The 20,987-nt window shown below is 44.7% G+C and overlaps 1 protein-coding gene across 4 annotated transcripts in view; it reads left to right on the top strand.

Annotated features, from left to right (window-relative positions):
* Window positions 1–20,987, top strand: part of clstn1 (calsyntenin 1) — a 91,108-nt gene that overhangs the window by 60,941 nt on the left and 9,180 nt on the right. For 2 of the 4 annotated variants that reach the window (XM_084333905.1, XM_084333904.1), the window contains 7 exons: window positions 2,507–2,628; window positions 2,882–3,044; window positions 3,913–3,963; window positions 6,499–6,656; window positions 9,946–10,094; window positions 11,807–12,060; window positions 19,724–19,894. In XM_084333905.1, the coding sequence (XP_084190031.1) occupies window positions 2,507–2,628; window positions 2,882–3,044; window positions 3,913–3,963; window positions 6,499–6,656; window positions 9,946–10,094; window positions 11,807–12,060; window positions 19,724–19,894 (1,068 nt within the window). The remainder of the gene's footprint in view (window positions 1–2,506; window positions 2,629–2,881; window positions 3,045–3,912; window positions 3,964–6,498; window positions 6,657–9,945; window positions 10,095–11,806; window positions 12,061–19,723; window positions 19,895–20,987) is intronic. The other 2 variants (XM_084333907.1, XM_084333906.1) reach the window with 1 other exon arrangement.

Here is a 20,987-nt window from a genome sequence, read left to right as displayed (position 1 = left end):
TAGGTATTGTATTGTGTAATACATACAAACGCATCACTGTGAAGGTAATTGACTCAGTCATGTAGACATCCCAGTCTCAAAGAACATTATGCACCAATGCTTCCTCATGCTTGCTGTGGTGGCACATTTGACCAAGACTAAAACTAAAGACATGTTCTGTATATTTCTATTTAATTTTAGTCTGAGTTTAGTTTTTAAGTACACAATATAGTTTAAGTCTAATTTTAAATTTTTCTTCCAGTTAAATAAATGTTTTGTTTTTCTCACACCTAATTTTAGTTTAGTTTTAGTTAACTATAATAAATAAATAAAACTCTTGACTTGACTTAACCCCCCATTTTGATTTGATCTAGTCTCAGAAGACTCAGGGACTGTTGGTAGGAAGATAACATTGGAGAAAATGAAAACTATGATTAGAGTATTCTCTCATTGGACTAACTTCTAGTGAATATAATGGTGAAATTGTGAAAACCTACGTCGAGCAGTTCACCAAAACAAGATTCCTGTGACTCATTTAGCGTCTTTATTGCAAATGGAGTTGATTTGTGAGTTGAGCTGAAGTTCCAAATAAACAAAATATTCTGCTCCTGAGTCAGTGGCTAATAACACCAATATCAGCACTGCTTATCCTTCAAAACATCTGCCACTAACACATCTTAATCTTACTTCTCATCACATTTAAAGCCCTCGACAACCTTGCCCCTCCCTACCTGTCCGACCTCCTCCACCGCCACACGCCCACCCGTCGCCTTAGGTCTGCTGATGCCAACCTCCTAACACCTCCCACGACCAGGCTCCGGACCAGGGCCTTTGCTGCTGCTGCCCCCTCCCTCTGGAATGCCCTCCCCAGCCATATCTGTGATGCAAACACCCTGACATCTTTTAAATCAGCCCTCAAAACCCACCTTTTCAATCTTGCTTTTGACCTCTAATTCTGTCGATTTTATTTAATTTTGTCATGTATTATTTTTGTCCTGTTTTTGTTTTGCCATAGTTTTGTTTCTGCTACCCATGTAAAGCGTCTTTGAGCATCTGGAAAAGCGCTATATAAAATAGATGTATTATTATTATTATTAATGAACGTCTCCTCTCGCTCCTCCTACAGAGATGAACAGACACCACTCCTCCCTGTTTAACCTCCTCTCCTCTCACTCCTACAGGGATGAACAGACACCACTCCTCCCTGTTTAACCTCCTCTCCTCTCACTCCTACAGGGATGAACAGACACCACTCCTCCCTGTTTAACCTCCTCTCCTCTCCTACAGAGATGAACAGACACCACTCCTCCCTGTTTAACCTCCTCTCTTCTCCTCTCACTCCTACAGAGATGAACAGTCACCACTCCTCCCTGTTTAACCTCCTCTCACTCCTACAGAGATGAACAGACACCACTATTCCCTGTTTAACCTCCTCTCCTCTCACTCCTACAGAGATGAACAGTCACCACTCCTCTCTGTTTAACCTCCTCTCTTCTCCTCTCACTCCTACAGAGATGAACAGTCACCACTCCTCCCTGTTTAACCTCCTCTCCTCTCACTCCTACAGAGATGAACAGTCACCACTCCTCCCTGTTTAACCTCCTCTCCTCTCCTCTCACTCCTACAGAGATGAACAGACACCAATCCTCCCTGTTTAACCTCCTCTCCTCTCCTCTCACTCCTACAGAGATGAACAGACACTACTCCTCCCTGTTTAACCTCCTCTCCTCTCACTCCTACAGAGATGAACAGACACCACTCCTCCCTGTTTAACCTCCTCTCCTCTCACTCCTACAGAGATGAACAGACACCACTCCTCCCTGTTTAACCTCCTCTCCTCTCACTCCTACAGAGATGAACAGACACCACTCCTCCCTGTTTAACCTCCTCTCCTCTCACTCCTACAGAGATGAACAGACACCACTCCTCCCTGTTTAACCTCCTCTCCTCTCACTCCTACAGAGATGAACAGACACCACTCCTCCCTGTTTAACCTCCTCTCCTCTCACTCCTACAGAGATGAACAGACACCACTCCTCCCTGTTTAACCTCCTCTCCTCTCGCTCCTCCTACAGAGATGAACAGACACCACTCCTCCCTGTTTAACCTCCTCTCCTCTCACTCCTACAGAGATGAACAGACACCACTCCTCCCTGTTTAACCTCCTCTCCTCTCACTCCTACAGAGATGAACAGAGACCACTCCTCCCTGTTTAACCTCCTCTCCTCTCACTCCTCCTACAGAGATGAACAGACACCACTATTCCCTGTTTAACCTCCTCTCCTCTCACTCCTACAGAGATGAACAGACACCACTCCTCCCTGTTTAACCTCCTCTCCTCTCACTCCTCCTACAGAGATGAACAGACACCACTATTCCCTGTTTAACCTCCTCTCCTCTCACTCCTACAGAGATGAACAGAGACCACTCCTCCCTGTTTAACCTCCTCTCCTCTCACTCCTCCTACAGAGATGAACAGACACCACTATTCCCTGTTTAACCTCCTCTCCTCTCACTCCTCCTACAGAGATGAACAGACACCACTATTCCCTGTACGTCCACAACTGCCGGCTGGTCCTCCTGCTGCGTCAGGACCCGACCGAGGCCGAGAACTACAAGCCTGCTGAGTTCCACTGGAAGCTTGACCAGGTCAGTGCCGTCTGCAGGGATACCAGGCCGCAGGGGGGGAAGGGCATCATAAACAGACTATTTTCTATCCAACGTGTTTTGTGGGGAATCTTTATGAGGAAGCGTCATGTGGAAGCCTTGTTTGGAGGCACAGAACGAGGACACAACGTTGACGCCATGTTGTCCCTTGGCCCTTTGTAGTTCTTCACAGCTACAACATGTAAACTGACCCGACCTCAACCCCCCCTCCCCTCTCCTCTCTTGTCGGAGCCAGATATGTGACAAAGAGTGGCATCACTATGTGCTGAACGTGGAGTTCCCCAACGTGTCTCTGTTTGTGGACGGCACCACCTTCGAACCCTTCCTGGTCACAGAGGACTACCCCCTGCACGCCTCCAAGATCCAGACCCAGCTCACCATCGGTGCCTGCTGGCAAGGTATAGAAACGTTATTATAGGCATTAGAGATTTTAAGGTATTTTTCACTGGACAAAATATTTGGATTTTGATGCATGGTACAAAGGAGGGAAGTATCCTCTTGAATGTTGATAGTTAGTTAGCATCAGACCTGGGTCAAATGGTGCCAAATTGTATTTTGTTCATGATTCTTAGTGTTCGTTTTTATCTTGCTTGGAGTGAGCGGTTCGCCACATAGGCCAATATGACAAGTGTCAGAAAGTTTAGAATATTTGAAAGTCAAATTACGTCATATATTGCATTGCACTGCACACTTTCTGGAACTGTATAAGTAATCTTTACTTTAGTCATCTTGTTTTATTCTATGCTAAAATGATTGTATTTTTGTTATTGGAAGCTGCTGTAGTCGAGGGACCACAATAAATAGATGTTCACTCTTCTTGCTGTAAAGCACTGAAATAAGTGACAATAAAGGAATCTGAAATTAATCTGAATATACCTCTCCTGCTTGACATCATCTGAATTGTTCCAATGCCCGTAAGCCCCGCCCCTCTGGTACTTGAAGCAGTTTAAAACACAGAGAATAACTTGAAAATACCATTTGACCCAGGTCTGATGACTTATGTGTAGTATTTTAGGGTGCAATTGATGTAAATGCTAAGATGTTAAAGAGTCACTAAGAAACACTATAACCCTATTAGTTGATCATTATGTTTCCCAGTGTAGAAATGTCCAGTATATGTAATAGTTTGTACATGTAACTCTCTCCTAGCTCGTCTCTGGGATGATGCACTATGATCTCATGTGTAGCATCTGAATCTGTCCAATCAGGTCCTCACCCCCTTCCTTCCTGTCTCTCCCTTGCTCTATCTGTCCCTGTCCTCTGCAGACAACTCAGGACATGACAATGACACTGAGACACTCTCTGAGCCCGCTCCAGGTTGCTCAAGTCTTTCCCTTACTCCTCAAGCTATGTCCATTTGTCCTCAAGTGTCCCATTGTGCTTAACTTGCATCTTCACGCCATTCGTTTTGTTGAACTAGAATGACTCTCCCACTCATTCTAGCTGCACCGGGACTCTGCACGGGTCCTTGTAACCTGTTTCTCTAGCATGATGCCGTATGGATGACACTGCTGTGATCGTTGCCTGCTTCATTATTTTTGCTTTCTCTTCATCCTTTTTTTTCCCTTTTTCTTTTTCTCTACCGTATAAACTGTTTACTGGTTTATTCCCGGTTCAGCCGCCAGACTGGTAGGCGTTCTCGTTTACCTCGATACGAGAACAGAACAGAAATAGGTAGAAAAGGCACCGGTCCGAAGTGGCTGCAGTTCGGTCGTCGCTCTCTCTCCCCTTTCAGAGTGCGACCTTGGTGTTGTGGCATCTCGTCCATATCAGATAACAAGGCTACCGCAGCAGAGATGCACACACACACACACACACACACACACACACACACACACACACACACACACACACACACACACACACACACACACACACACACACACACACACACACACACACACACACACACACACACACACACACACACACACACACACACACACACACACACACACACACACACACACACACACACACACACACACACACACACCATTATTACACCACCATACAGAATTATGGACACAATATAGCCATAATGTGAAGTGGATGTTATTATGGGGACACTGCATGGAATGCAACAAAATCGTGTTTGTACAACACACACACACACGCTCACTCAGTCACTTAAACACACCCACACAGAGAGCAGACTCCGCAGGGTGACAGGGTGACCTTGAGATGCAGAGGGCCAGTTTTCTCAGTGACGCAGACCTGTGCTCGCCATATATGGACAGGCAGGAACAGAGTCCAGTCTCCATCAAGCTCTCCTGCAGAACCCCAAGATACAAAACACCTGCTATTGACCAAGAACCTCCTATTGAAATGTCAATGTTCTAAGCTGATAAGAGTAGGCTGTTCAGATCACATTTTCTGTGAAATTTCAGCATTTCCTAATCCAAGTCAAGTGTTCCTTTATTAATCCCCTCAGGGAAGTTCAGGTGTCATAGCAGCATGGGGAAGAGGGGAGGGGAGGTACAGGCAGAAAGATAATACTACTACTACTACTAATAATTATAGTATACAATAGGCCCTATTATAAATTATAATACTACTAATAATAGCCGGCTGGGTGGCGCAGCGGACATTGCACTCGTCACCAACGCAAGTGACACCGGGTTCGAATCCGACTGTCGGTGTTGCCTCCGGCTTGGGCCAGCCGTCATACTAACTCAATTGGCAGAGTTAGCGGGTGGAAGTCGATGGGTGGTAATCTGGACGTTGTGGACAGCGACTCCTACAGGTCGGTTGGGGGACGCCTGCACAGCAGAGACAGGAAATAGCGGGGGTAGTGTGAGCCTCCCCCACGTTACACCTCGCCAATGAGAGTCCGCGCTGGCAGGTGAAAAGATGTGACAGGCTGCCTCCTCGTGTATCGGAGGGGACACGTGATGCAAGGCTTCTATCCTCCCTACAACCGGCCAGTGGGGGGCATATGCGAGCAACGTTCAAGACAGGGGAGGGGAGAATTGGCACAGCGAAATTGGGATGGGAGAAAAATAGAACAAAAGGAGAAAAAGTGAAGAAAAAAAACTACTAATAATAGTGTGCTACCACGATATATACCCTATTGAATAGGGTATATATCGTGGTAGCACACTATTATTAGTAGTATTATAATTTAGTATTATAGTTGAGTTTATATTATAGTTCAGAGGCAGACAGCCTAACAGTTCTCAAGTCCTCAAGATGGTTTCCAGTATTTAAGAACAGATTATAAGGTGAAGAGAGGTGAATGGTTTCACAACAACATGAAGCTTGAGCCTTGTGAGCTTCTGTATTTTCTGTATCCCATTTCGTCATCCCATTTCGGTTCTACCACGTGAAGGCAGATGTTTGCATGTGGCTGAAGACCCTTATCAGTTCATCTGTCATCCTCTATCTGTCTCTCTATTCCTCTCCATCTCTCTTTTGCTGCCCCTCTCTCTCTGTCTCTCCCCTACTCTCTCTGTCTCTTTCTCTCTCTCTCACGTTGTCTGTCTCTCTCTCTCTCTCTCTCTCTCTCTTTCTCTCTCTCTCTCTCTCTCTCTCTCTCTCTCTCTCTTTCTCTCTCTCTCTCTCTCTCTCTCTCTCTCATCTCTCTCTCTCTCTCTCGTCTGTCTGTCTCTGGTTCTCTCTCTCTCTCTCTCTGGTTCTCTCTCTCTGTATCTCTCTTTCTCTAGCTCTATCTCTCTCTGATCCTAAGGCCTTATAAAGACACACATACTAACTTGCATGACCTCCAGTCACGCCACCTTTGCACATTGAGACGGCATGCTCCAGTCACCCAGCCTGAAAAGGTCACGGCCTGCAGACTGTACGCCTGACTGACTTCTTCTCCTCTTCTCTTCTCCACTCTGACCGACTCAGGCAGCAACGCTCGTCTGTCTCAGTTCTTCCGGGGTAATCTGGCGGGACTGATGATTCGCTCAGGCAAGCTGGAGAACAAGAAGGTGATCGACTGCCTGTACACCTGCAAGGAGGGCCTGGACGTGCAGCTGCCTGAAGAGGTTGCGTCTGCCATCAAGGTCAGGAGGTCAACGACCCGCGAGAGACTGTAGATGTGTAGCACAGTCTGTGTTTTGGCAGGACTTAGGGCTGTAGTCTGTCTCTAAATAAACTAGGGATGGGCATGCTTTTTCTATGAGTTTATGCGAATATCGTTTTGTCTCAAACAATGTGTTTTCCCTTGTTTTTACCGGCACCTACAATGTGTAGTGTATTGAGAGGGGACCCTATTAACACATTGACTGCCATGGACGACTTAAGTCGTCAAACAGAATCCAACGGTTAACTGTTACACCACTGAACGGAATGCTCGGTACAGGTAGCTAGCTAGCCAGGTAGCATAACGGTCTGTTAACAGCTGGGAAAACAGAAAGGTAAGATGACGAAAGAGAGACTGAAGATGTTACATGGTAGCAACGTTTTGTACGTTTGCCATGTTGTTTTACTAAGTATGCCATGTTGTTTTGATTAGTAATCTAATAGTTCCCAGTGACTATCGAATAGTAATTTTGAGTTTTGCCCATCCCTAAAATAAACATGTGGATAAAGTTATAGATCTGGGTAATCATTTAATATGATCGTTTCTCGTCTTTCAATGGGATCATATCATGATGCAATTGTCATACCGTGGTATTGTGAGAGAATCCTCCCAGATCAAATCAATGTAGACAGTCAGATAGGCTTGGTAAACACAGGTTTAATATACTGAAATAGGTACAGGTAAATCAAAGAGTTACAGCTGGATGACTCAGGCCCTGTCCACACGAGAGTTTGGATTTAATATGACCGAAGTTTGAAAAAATAAAACTCCGTCCACACGGTGAACACAGGTGGACAACCGTGTATAACTGCGTACTCACGGCAGAGCTGGAACCCAGCAACCGATACATTTAGTACAATGTAATACAATGCCAAAGCAGTAGGCGGCGATGTTGTTCAGACATGAAGGCCATTTCAACCAATCAGAAAAGACTGAACGCTCACTAAACTTCCTGTTGGGTCGCGATCTGCCATTAATTAACTGAAGAAGAAGAAGTAACGTTACCGATATGAAATGGATGTAAACGTTATTTAACAGATTGCAGAATGGGTACAATACAATACGGCTCAATACAAACAATTGTTAAGGGGATGCAGTCTGGACTGGGTTCCTTATAAGTTATAACAATAACTTGACAACACATGAGTTTAGTTTAGCTGCAGCTACATGTTTACTCTGAGCGTCAACAGACATCAGTCGATCACAACACTCTTCAACACAGACGATACGTTTTGAACAAAAGTTTGTTACAATCATTTTCATATAACGCTACTTGGGACAGCTCTGCTGTAAACACTGGTGTAGTTGGCTCTGCTCTAATCTCTCTACCCCGCGGTCTGCCGTGAACATGGGGAATAATTGCGACAGCTCTGCTGTAAACACTGGGAATAACCTCGGTTGCTATGCCCACACGCAACTGCAAAACCGCACAACTCCACCCTGGCCACCGGTTTCAAAAGACCGCGGTTGCAGTGTAGCAAATCCCCGGTTGTGTGTGGCCGAACAGTGCAACTGCGCACATACAATCACGGTTACATTAAACCCAGCGTTCGTGTGGACGGGGCCTCAGAGTGGACACTGGCCGGGTGTATCCAAAGTGAGCTCCTGATCACCAAAGTTGTTCGCAATGGATAGTAGGTGTGTCCATTGTTTGAGGTTTCTTCGCTGGGGGTGTGAGACGTCGGTCTCCGGGAGGGGAGATGGGGAGAGGGGGGTCCGTGAGGAGAGGGGGGGATCTGTGAATATGGAAAGTGAACTGTTTTGGCTCCGTGGGGGGGAGAGGTCCGTGAGGGGGTGGGGGGAGTTAGGATCTGTGGGTATGGAAAGTGAGTGTTCTGGCTCTGTGGGGGTGGGGGGGGGGGGGGGGGGGGGGAGAGAGAGAGAGGTCCGTGAGGGGATGGGGTGAAGTTAGGATCTGTGGGTATGGAAAGTGAAGTTTTTGTCTGGCTCTGTGGGGGGGGATTTGGGTCTGTGGAGGGGGTGAAGTGTTTGAACACAATGGAGGGTGGGGTGTCTTTGGTCTTCTTGTTGACGATAGGAGACGGCGAGTCTGTTACTCTCACAGTATGTAATTATGTTGTCTAAATTGGATTATAAGGAAATATGTCATTAGATAAGAAATGGTGGAATATTGCCTATGTAAGTCAATTTCATAATGTCAACATCAGAATTTATCATGACATTGATTGATCGCCCAGCCCCATATTCTCTCCTCAATGTGTCCAGGATAGCAGGTGGGATTTGATCCCATGGAGACAGTGTATGCAGGTTTAGGACTACAGGTCAGAGGAGATAAAGAAAGAAAAGGAAACTTGAATCCGTGTGAGCATACTACTCCAAGACACTGAATAGTACAGAAACAACGTTTCAACCTTATTTGGTCTTCGTCAGGTAATGTTAACGTCAATCCATGATTTTTTACTGTATGTAGGCCACAAAACAAGTTACTCAGCTGATAGCGTTGTACCCTTCCCCCTTCCAAAACTTGTAAGTCGCTTTGGATAAAAGCGCTAGCTAAATGACTAAATGTAAATGTAAAACAAAAAAACTCATTCAATACATTTAAAACAGGTGCTAGTGTGAATTAATTGACAGCATTGGGATAATATGATTCCTTGTCTGTGTATAGACCTATATAGATGTATAGATAAATACAAGTATGAGTCTATATTCTGAATCACTGTCCTTTAGTTCATACAGTAAGGGTTCTCCGTCAACCTAGTCACTTAACCACCTAACTACTACATAGTCTGTGGGCACAGGATAATAATAATAATAATAATAATAATAATAATAATAATAATAATAATAATAATAATAATAATAATAATAATAATAATAATAATAATAATGGCTTGGATTTATATAGCGCTCTTCATGACACCCAGAGCGCTTCACAGAGTCCATTATTCGTTCATACACAGTCATACCGGTGGTGGTAAGCTACAATTGCAGCGAGAGCTGCCCTGAGGCAGACTCACGGAAGCGTGGCGAATAATCATCGCCTATGGCCCCTCCGACCACCACCAACATTCATTCACATGCATACACATTCATACGAGGCAAGTAGGTTAAGTGTCTTGCCCAAGGACACAGCGGCAATGGGATGGACATGGGCTTGAGCGGGATTTGAACCACCAACCCTTTGATCATTGGACGACTTGCTCTACCCCTGAGCCAAAGCCGCCCCATCTAATCTATATCAACAGGAAATTACTGCCTCAGATGAGATACCCCCCCAAATACTGAAGATTCTCTTCCTCTCTCAGGTGGAGTTCAACCCCAACCAGTCCTCTCTGACGGTGGAGGGCGACGACATCGACGCCTTCGATAAGGTCATGCAGCACATCTCCTACCTGAACTCACGGCAGTTCCCCACACCGGGAATTAGACACCTCCGCGTCTCCACCGCCGTCAAGTGAGTAGCGAGAGAGAGGGAACGACGAGAGAACTTCAATACCGCTGAACAACCTGCTCCAGAGTGTTCACCATCAGAAGGAGGAATCAGTTAGCGGGTTACTGTTGTTACTGTTGTTCTCGCTCCCAGAATAAGCATTCTGAAAGGTTTTTCTTGTCAACAGGGAACTGGTACATGAGGTCAAGTGGAGGTCAGACTTCTCAGCTCAGTTTCTGTTCTGCAGCAAGTTAATGTAGACACTTCAACAAAGAGGTGAGGTAGAGATGGAAGGATGAGGGAGCAGTTGGAAGTAAAAAAAGAAATAATTAAAATAATTACATAAAGAAGGTTTATGTAAAAGTCTGTTTTTCCAGTTATCTTTGGCAGGGATTCTCAGTAAATCATAGTGCAGCAGTATGATAGGCATTGTACCAATGTGTGTGTAAATGTACACAGAATGGCTGTAGATGTAGAATGGAATGGTTCTCTGCAGGCTTAACGGAGATGAAGTGATTTATCCAAGTTGCCAAGACCAGCTTAAAGGGATAGTTCTTGATTTTTTTGGAACCCAAAGCCCTATTTCCTACTTGACAATGACGGTGTTGATCAGTAGAATCATTTCTGAGAACCCGTGCTGTTTCTCATCCCAGCTCCGGATAGTTAGCCAAAAACCAATGTGAAATCGCTCCATTTAAATGACTGGATGGCTATTTACTTTTTCATACCATTCTGTCGTTCAGTCACTTGTATTAGGAATAGGTGTATGGCAGTGTTTCCTGTACATAGACTGGCCCACCGCTAATAACCTGCCAGCACTTCCCTGTGTTGCATGTAGACAGTGCTTTCCACTACTGACACATGTTATGGAAAATGTTAAAGGACAAAAGATGAGACGTTTGTATAAATGATTCTGAGTCGAGTTATTAGAAAATAGAATGCATAAGTTTAATTATTTCCTTTGTGGTCACAGCAGAAAGGACAGTTTACAATCAGAGACAACAATGTTCACACACAAGCGTCTGACCATAAAATGACCAAGAGGTCTGGGCAGAACGTACATTATACACACTTGCAAGACGTAACATGATGCATCAGATATGATGATGAATAGTAAATAAAAATGGTTCCCATTTACGGGAAGTAATAACACAACCTTGCTTTGGCTGGCTGGGAAGATAACCTTGGTACTTTGGAGTCTCTTAAAGAGACACACACACATTATACTAGCTGGCCATATTGAACCAGTCATGCTGTACAAAGATAAAATGATATCTATTCTCAACACAGATCTATAATGACATGATAATATTTCCCACGACACACACTACTGTGCATCTTACCTGCCGCCACCACCAGTACTACAGTGGGGACCTGTGGGAGACACCGTTACAGATGCAGGATGTGAAGCTCCTGTGTGAAACCCTGGTCATCCTGCAGCCACGCATTCACAATGTTGTCTTTAGGTCACGGAACAATCAGCTCGAGGTTCTTAACTCTCCCAGGGAAACAATAAATGATTGTGATTTGCACAACACAAGCATAGCCTGGTTGTTAAGAACCCATATATTGTTCCACAGTAAAGCTTACATGTTCATGTATCGCGTAACCAAAAGGCGATGCAGTAGCCAACAACAATGTTGGGAGAAAACCCACACTTGAACAAACACCTTCTGGACATTTCCTTTTTAAAGTTCCACTTGATTCCCAGCGTCTAAACCGGCCCTCCCCCCCAGGTGCTTCAACGAGGAGGCGTGCATCGCGGTTCCGGACGCGGAGGGCTACGTGATGGTACTGCAGCCCGAGGAGCCCAAGATCAGCCTGAGCGGCATCGACCACTTCGCCCGCGGCGCCGCCGAGTTCGAGAGCCAGGAGGGCGTGACACTGTTCCCCGAGCTGCGCATCGTCAGCACCATCACCCGGGAGGTGGAGCCTGACGCCGAGCCAGAGGTCACGGAGGTCACAGAGGAAGCAGAGGACGACCCTACTGGTATGGGAAACACACGCGTGCACACATTATGGAAGATCGCACTAGAAACAAAACAAAAAGCGTGTACTATATAGTAGATGGAGTGTACTATATTGTAGACTGAGTGTACTACTGTATATTGTAGACAGAGTGTACTATATAGTATACAAAGTGTACTATAGAGTAGACACAAAAGGAACATCAACATGATACTCGTTCTACAGTAGCATTAATGTATATGCTGGGAATCGGCAGATATTACTTGATCTGACCTGCTTAGGATTATATTCCCATGATATGATACTGCCCATCCCACGAGACACATAAAACACAGTGAATATCTACCTCCAGACACAAACCATGTACCTAATCTTCTTACCGTTTGCACCTCTTGAGGCTATGATACGGTCTGATGATTCACCCACGTTGTCTCAGCTGATGTATCGTGGCTGTGGAACGGCTCCCTCGGGGAACAGTGTATAATATACAGGAGGTAGCGGTATAGATACAGGCTGGTGACTCAGAGAGGATTAGGCCTGGTGGAGGGAGGGAGGGAGGGAGGGAGGGAGGGAGGGAGGGAGGGAGGGAGGGAGGAAAAATAGGGATGAGTTGTTTACTACATGCCCTATGGGAGGTTGACCAGCCATGCCATCTGTTGGGTCTCTATGTGGGCCGAGGGAGGGAGAGGGGGGGAGGGAGGGAGGGGGAGAGGGGGGAGGGAGAGGGAAGGAGGGAGAGAGAGAGAGAAGGCCATGTGGGACAAAGAGCTTAAGAGAAATCTGTTGTCCTTACCCTACAGTAAAGCCCTGCTCCATCTCACTACTACCTTAATAAACTGTTGTTCTAACCCTACAGTAAAGCCCTGCTCCATCACACTACTACCTTAATAAACGATTGTTCTAACCCTACAGTAAAGCTCTGCTCCATCACTACTACCTTAATAAACTATTGTTGTAACCCTACAGTAAAGCCCTGCTCCATCACACTACTACCTTAATAAACTGTTGTTCTTACCCTACAATAAAACCCTGCTCCATCACAATACTACCATAATAAACTGTTGTTCTAACCCTACAGTAAAGCCCTGCTCCATCACAATACTACCTTAATAAACGGTTGTTCTTACCCTACAGTAAAGCCCTGCTCCATCACAATACTATCTTAATAAACTGTTGTTCTGCCCTGCTCCATCTCACTACTACCTTAATAAACTGTTGTTCTAACCCTACAGTAAAGCCCTGCTCCATCACAATACTACCTTAATAAACTGTTCTAACCCTACAGTAAAGCCCTGCTCCATCACAATACTACCTTAATAAACTGTTGTTCTAACCCTACAGTAAAGCCCTGCTCCATCACAATACTACCTTAATAAACGATTGTTCTAACCCTACAGTAAAGCCCTGCTCCATCACACTACTACCTTAATAAACTGTTGTTCTAATCCTACAGTAAAGCCCTGCTCCATCACAATACTACCTTAATAAACTGTTGTTCTAACCCTACAGTAAAGCCTTGCTCCATCACAATACTACCTTAATAAACTGTTGTTCTAACCCTACAGTAAAGCCCTGCTCCATCACAATACTACCTTAATAAACTGTTGTTCTAACCATACAGTAAAGCCCTGCTCCATCACAATACTACCTTAATAAACTGTTGTTCTAACCCTACAGTAAAGCCCTGCTCCATCACAATACTACCTTAATAAACTGTTGTTCTAACCCTACAGTAAAGCCCTGCTCCATCACAATACTACCTTAATAAACTGTTGTTCTAACCCTACAGTAAAGCCCTACTCATGAATGTTCTCTCTCTGGAAAGTATCTATCTAGACATGATTGGAACGTTGTCATAGAGATGAGGGATGTAAGCTTTATTCATTCTGTATTTCATGCTCTTTTTCTTTCTTTCTTGTCGGAAAGGAGTGAGCAGACAACCTAAATCTTATTTCAGACAACTTGGAGACATTCACTGCCATATCTGCCATATCTTCATAATCTAGCCTAATCGTAATGCATTATTACATCTGTATTCTCTAAATTGCACCATTAACTATAACCGGCAAGTTAATACGACCACTAGACTTGATTGATTACTGTTTTGAATTACAGAAAAAAAAATTCAAACCTATTATTGATTTATATAATGCATACGGTTATATAATCTAAGTTAGGAATGCTTGTCTTCTTATGCCATGAGTCTAAGGGCCCTTTCTCACTCACGTTTTGGGATCGAATCACTGCTCCCGGGAACAAGGGGGAGTGTTCTCACTCACCCCTTTTGGGATGCGAAACGGCGCTGATTCGTTTTACCCCCCGCTGAACGGGGCCAGTTGGATTAGGTGGTCTCAGAATCGCGCCGTGGGAGCGGGGGCCGTGACACACACAACGTCGTTACTGTCATGCTTGCTTGAATTTTGGGCAGATAACACCACACAGCAACAACTGGAGAATACCCACAAAAACGATATTTATGGGCAATTTGAGAGTTCAGACCTCAACCAAAACATGAAGCCACGTTACAAACGCACAGCACTTCCCTGGCTCGCATTAGGCCTGGCAATTTTTGTTTGCTATGCTATTTTCTATACATTAGTTTCTTGTTTGAATGCATTTATTTCTATTAGACCAGTGGTGCCCAACCAGTCGGCCGTGGTCGACCAGTAGATCAATGACATGTAATATAATTGCCACGAGCGATGGGATAATGTTAGCTGCTGGACAGGCTAAGCTAACTAGCGTTAGCCGTTAGCCATTGCTGTATACTATACTTTCTTGTTCGAATGCATTTATTTCTATTAGACCAGTGGTGCCCAACCAGTCGGCCGTGGTCGACCAGTAGATCAATGACATTCAATATAATCGATGCAGCAATGTTACTAGTAAAGGGCTAAGATAACTAGCGTTAGCCGTTAGCTTAGCGTTAACGTTAACCCTGCAAAACGCTCAAAAGCGGACTCTACAACAGAGTTCCATTCGTGAGAAAAGAGGCAGAACACACAGTGAATGTATCCGTTTTGTTTATTGCACGTTCTTTGCTGAAAAGAAAAAGTGCTACAGGCTATACTAGACTAGGCTAAGCTAACTAGCGTTAGCCGTTAGCTTAGCGTTAGCCCTGGGAAACGCTCAAAAGCGAACTCTACAACACCATCCATTCGTGATAAAATGGGGTGGGTTATATTGACAAGGCTTGACAACAGAGGTTCAAATATAACTTCATATTTATTGCTTATTGTTCATTTTATATCAGCATCCAGTCTCCAGCGCCATGTTAACACTTCCTGTGTTTACATTTTTGAACGTGACATCATCGCCTACGGCAAGCGTAAACGCTCAAAGGGCAAACCGTAAACAGAACCCGGAACGAAACAAGACTGCAGTGTGTACGCAAACTAGAGGGGGGAGAGGGGGGGGGGGGAGTTCGCATCAGATCTCGGAACGGGCTAGAACGAAACGGAATGGAACCGTATACCTGAGTGAGAAAGGCCCCTAAGAATGACTGTCAAACCCTGTCTCTCTCTCTCTCTCTCTCTCTCTCTCTCTCTCTCTCTCTCTCTCTCTCTCTCTCTCTCTCTCTCTCTCTCTCCATCTTTCCCTGTTGCACTGGTTGGCGCTAGTGGGACACACACACACCCATAGGCCCTCATTAGTGGACTTATCGTATCTGTTAACGATGCCTGGTATTGCTTAGTTCCAAATAACTGCTTTTCTATTGTGTTAGTATTCACTAAAACACATAAATAAACACAACTGTGTTTAGACACACACATTATGTATAAGTACAACCCTACACATAGGGCCTACAGCTGGGGGGGGGGTTCGGAGGTTCACCCCCCATAGTCTCTGAAAATCCTGTGGGAAACACTGGATGCAATAATATGGCCCATTTGGCATCGAGTATCTATCATTCAAGATGTGAAAAAGAATTTCCATCCATACGTTCCCGTTTTATACCGTGGTGAATATAAGTATGGTTTTAGAGCGGTTTAGGGTAATTCCTGGGAGGCTAATAATAGGGCGCGACGCATATTATACTTAATCCATTGGCATTTCGTCCCTATACACGCTACAATAAAAAATTTAAATGCATATGATCGGTATAGTATGTTCCATCATGAATGCATGAAAGGAGGGGGGGGGGGTCGTTTCTGATTAATTGATTGTCAATAACGGCATTCATTAGTACAACAGCATACGCTGATCAGGGCGATGGCTATGAAAACAAAGCACAATCAAGCTGAAATTGACGTTAGATTGCTCTTACCTGTGGCCAGTGAGATTCCAAAAAGAATATTCCAATTATTTGATTGCCATCTGCTAGCAGCTAGATCGTATGTCCATTTGGGCCACGACATAACCCACCACAGCATAATGAATCAGGGGTCCCGAAAACTATTCAATGCGATCTGGTAAAGCCATCGATCCAGGCTACTAGAAAAGTCCGCCCGGATGACATTCATCGACACACAGCCACATACACAGAGTCTCAAAGGGAGTGCAACATCGGCCGCATACCACCAGGCGGTGGTATTGGCCTTTTGCGATCTCAGACTCAACAGCCTTCCTGGATGATTTATGAATGGAAATAGCAAATAAAAGAAATAACGATCAAATAACGAGTATACTCGCTGTTGGCGTCCAACGATTGGCGACCAATAACGGAGTATACTCGTCGTTGGCGGGGAATGAGTTAATGGTGGTCTATTTTGGAGCTGAAGATGTTGATGTCAAGGAAGGCTGATTGCATCAACACAGAATGGTATAAAAAGTGGAAGATGGGAAACAGAGCTTTGAAGAAGCTTCCCTGGTGTGCCCATGTTGTGACTTTTCGCTTAGATTTTTGTACTGAGAAATTATTTTTACATTTGAAGAATCTCAGTAAAGTCATTTTTGTTTAGCATCTCTCATTTAATCTCAAGTGCTGGTATCAATGATACATCAAAAACAGAAGTTTTGCACCAATAGCCACAGTTTGGAGGCAGGAAACACCAGCCCAACTGTCTTTGAAATAGAACCCGTGCCACTGAATTTAGACCCATGATGACAGCCCCGTTGAAACTACTGGAGGCTATTTATTTGTTCACGCTGTGGAAACATTAGGTGTTGGTGTCAAATGGTGCAAGTACACAAATGGTACAAAGAAAGTATTACATGCTATTCCAGCTATGTCCTAAAGCATGGATATTGGTCACCAGCCTGACTGAGCAGGCCAGACCATTTGAACACTATAAAAAGGCTAGGAATCATCATTTTACTGTATAGAAAGGCTAGGAATCATCATTTTACTGTACATAAAGGCTAGGAATCATCATTTTACTGAACAGAAAAGCTAGGAATTATCGGTTGACTGCATAGAAAGGCTTGGAATCATCAGTTAACTGTATAGAAAGGCTAGGAATCATCAGTTGACTGCATAGAAAGGCTAGGAATCATCAGTTGACTGCACAGAAAGGCTAGGAATCATCATTTTACTGTACAGAAAAGCTAGGAATCATAATTTTACTGTACAGAAAAGCTAGAAATCATCAGTTGACTGCATAGAAAGGCTAGGAATCATCAGTTAACTGTATAGAAAGGCTAGGAATAATCAGTTGACTCTTTGACACATTCTATCCCCTTCCCCTCCCCTATTCTAAGATCACCAACTGCACTATAAATATCAAACTAATTTGACATCTAGTAACATTAATAGAAACTGCAACTAGTCCTATAATAAAACTCTTTGAACCAGTCCCCAGGGTTTGCACAAGGTCCTTAAAGTGCTTGATAAAAAAAGCCTGGAATACCTTGAAAACAGACAATTCTTTAACAAGGTGCTTAACACATTGGTCGCCAACAACGTCATAATTCGTTATTGCCCGCTATGTGTTGAACGCCAACAACGTGTTCGTGTTCGTTGTTGGGATCAATATTTCATTTTTTCGCCATTGGCATTCATAATTCATCCAGCCTCCCTGCGGGACTGCAGCTGCACCCTGTCTGATATTGCAACGCCTCAATACCGCCGCCTGGTGGATGATCGGGTGAGTTACACTCCACACCAAACCGGAAGTGGCGCTGGTGCATCGAGGAAATCCCTCCGGCAGTACTATCTTGTTACGTGGATCAAGAGACACAATCGAGTGCATTGGGATCGCTTTCGAAACGCAATAATCTATATGATTTCGGCGTTTATTGCGTCATACAAACGGGAAATGGATCTAGCAGATCGACGTCAAATAATTGGAATATTTTTCCTCCAGTCTCATCGGCGAATGGTAAGAGGAATATAACGTTATTTTCAGCTTGATTGTCCATTTCTTTGTTTGCAATCCATCTGATCAATGTATCAACCCATACTAAATAAAGCCGTTACTGACGATCAAGGAATTATAAACGACCCCCCCCCCCTTTCCTTCACGCATGATGAAGCATAATGTATACCGATCATATACATTTGAATTTTTTATATAGCGTGTATATGAGAGAAACGCCAATCGATAATCTATCATTATGCTTCAGGGTCTATAACTCGCGTTTTTGGAATTACAGCAGAAAAGCTTAAAAACATACTTATATTCTCAACGGTATTAACACAACAATGTATGAATGAAAAAAATAAAAAATAAATAACGTTCCCACATCCCGAACGATAGATACCCGATGTTGAATGGGCCATAGTAATCTCAATATAGCTATAATATTTAAAAAGTTATAGCCCTGCAAAGAAGGTAAACATCTCCATAGGCTTACAGCGGTGGCAGACTGGGTATAAGGATGGGCATACTGCGTGGCAATCAAAGTGTTAAAAAGTCCTTGAAATTCAAATCAACCAGGGCGGCTACGTGGTGCAGTGGGCAAGGCGCTCACCACGAATACTGGAGACGCTGGGTTCGCCTGTTCGAGCCCAGCGCTCCACATTGCTTTCAGTTTAGCTGGTCGTCCGTGCTAATACATATTGGCAGTATTAGGGGGTGGGAAACTGATGGGTGGGGATCGGGCGTTGTGGACAGCGACTCCTACAGGTCGGTTGGTGCGCCTGCGCAGTAGAATCAGGAAGCGATGGGGGCGGCGCCCCTCCAAAGCGCAGACCCCTGACGCTGAAAGATTGCGCCGTGCAGGTGAAAAGATGCGACTGCTGTTACCTCGAGTATCTGAGGGGACTCGTGCTATGTATGACTTAGTCCACATTGCAGCCGGCTTGTGGGAGGCAAGAAACAGCGTTCGAGACAGGGGAGGGTTGAATTGGACGATACGAAATTGGGATGGGAGAAAAATAGAAAATGGGAGAAAAAGTGGATCAAAAAAATAAAAAATAAAATCAACCATTCGCATTGAAAGTTTTGTTCATCCATGATAAAAATGGTTCTGAATCAAGAAATAGAATTATTTTATTGAAAGTAATAATAATAATAATAATACTATTTCATTGTATTTGTAAAGCGCTTCTCAGGAACCCAAAGTCGCTACAAAGTAACTATTGGATAAATAGCATTTAAAAGTGAAAATTGTATCCTTTTAAATGCCCTTTTAAAATGAAAAATAGTGCTTAGGAAAGTACTTGAAAGTCCTTGAATTAAGCAATGTCTGTGGGAACCCTGAGTCACATTGTTCTAGGCACAGTGAGCAGCCTTATATTCCGGTAGCTTCATGCATACGTTCTTCATTCAGAATCCGCTTCCCCCCTTTTGCTTTTCCTCCAGTGCAAGAGACGGTGGTGTCGGAGGAGATCATGCACAACCTGGACACGTGTGAGGTGCTGGCCGTGGGAGACGAGCTGGACGGGGAGCACGAGAGCCTGGAGGTGGACCTGCCTCAGCTGCAGCAGCGCGGCCTGGAGGTGGGCTCCTCCAACCAGGGCCTCGTCATCAGCGGTATGTGTGGGCTGTGGTGCTATGTGGGACTCGCTAGTAGGGACACACGATGGTGCTATGTGGGACTCGCTAGTAGGGACACACGATGGTGCTATGTGGGACTCGCTAGTAGGGACACACGGTGGTGCTACGTTCGATTCGCTAGTAGGGATGCACACAATGGTGCTACGTTAGACTCGCTAGTAGGGACACACAATGGTGCTACGTTGGACTCACTAGTAGGGACACACGATGGTGCTACGTTGGACTCGCTAGTAGGGATGCACACAATGGTGCTACGTTAGACTCGCTAGTAGGGACACACAATGGTGCTACGTTGGACTCACTAGTAGGGACACACGATGGTGCTACGTTGGACTCGCTAGTAGGGATGCACACAATGGTGCTACGTTGGACTCACTAGTAGGGACGCACAATGGTGTTATGTGGGACTCGCTAGTAGGGACACACAATGGTGCTATGTGGGACTCGCTAGTAGGGACACACAATGGTGCTACGTTGGACTCGCTAGTAGGGATGCACACAATGGTGCTACGTTGGACTCTCTAGTAGGGACACACAATGGTGCTACATTGGACTCACTAGTAGGGACACACGATGGTGCTATGTTGGACTTGCTAGTAGGGATGCACACAATGGTGCTACGTTGGACTCACTAGTAGGGACACACGATGGTGCTATGTTGGACTTGCTAGTAGGGACACACAATGGTGCTACGTTGGACTCTCTAGTAGGGACACACAATGGTGCTATGTTGGACTCGCGATGATGCTTTTCAATACTGATACCGATTTAGAGAACTACATTTTTCAAAAGTATTAACAAGTACTGATCCAATCCATTATTTATACTGAATAATAGAAGAAGAAGAAGAAGAAGAAGAAGCATTATTTGTCATGCAGATTAACACACACATGCAAGAGGGGCGAGACACAGGAACACACACACACACACACACACACACATGCATTGAGTCGCAGATGAAATGTCTCTCTGCACTTGACCCATCCTGTCGTCCTTCCTCCCAAGGGCAACCGGGAGCCCGGGGACCAATCCAAGTGCTCCTGTCCGTCTGTTCTGCATGTTTTTCCAT

This window comes from Notolepis coatsorum (assembly GCF_963971535.1).
Source record: "Notolepis coatsorum genome assembly, chromosome: 17".
NCBI lineage: Eukaryota > Metazoa > Chordata > Actinopteri > Aulopiformes > Paralepididae > Notolepis > Notolepis coatsorum.
Note: the sequence above shows the minus strand (reverse complement) of the source record. Positions and strands in the feature narration are given on the sequence as shown.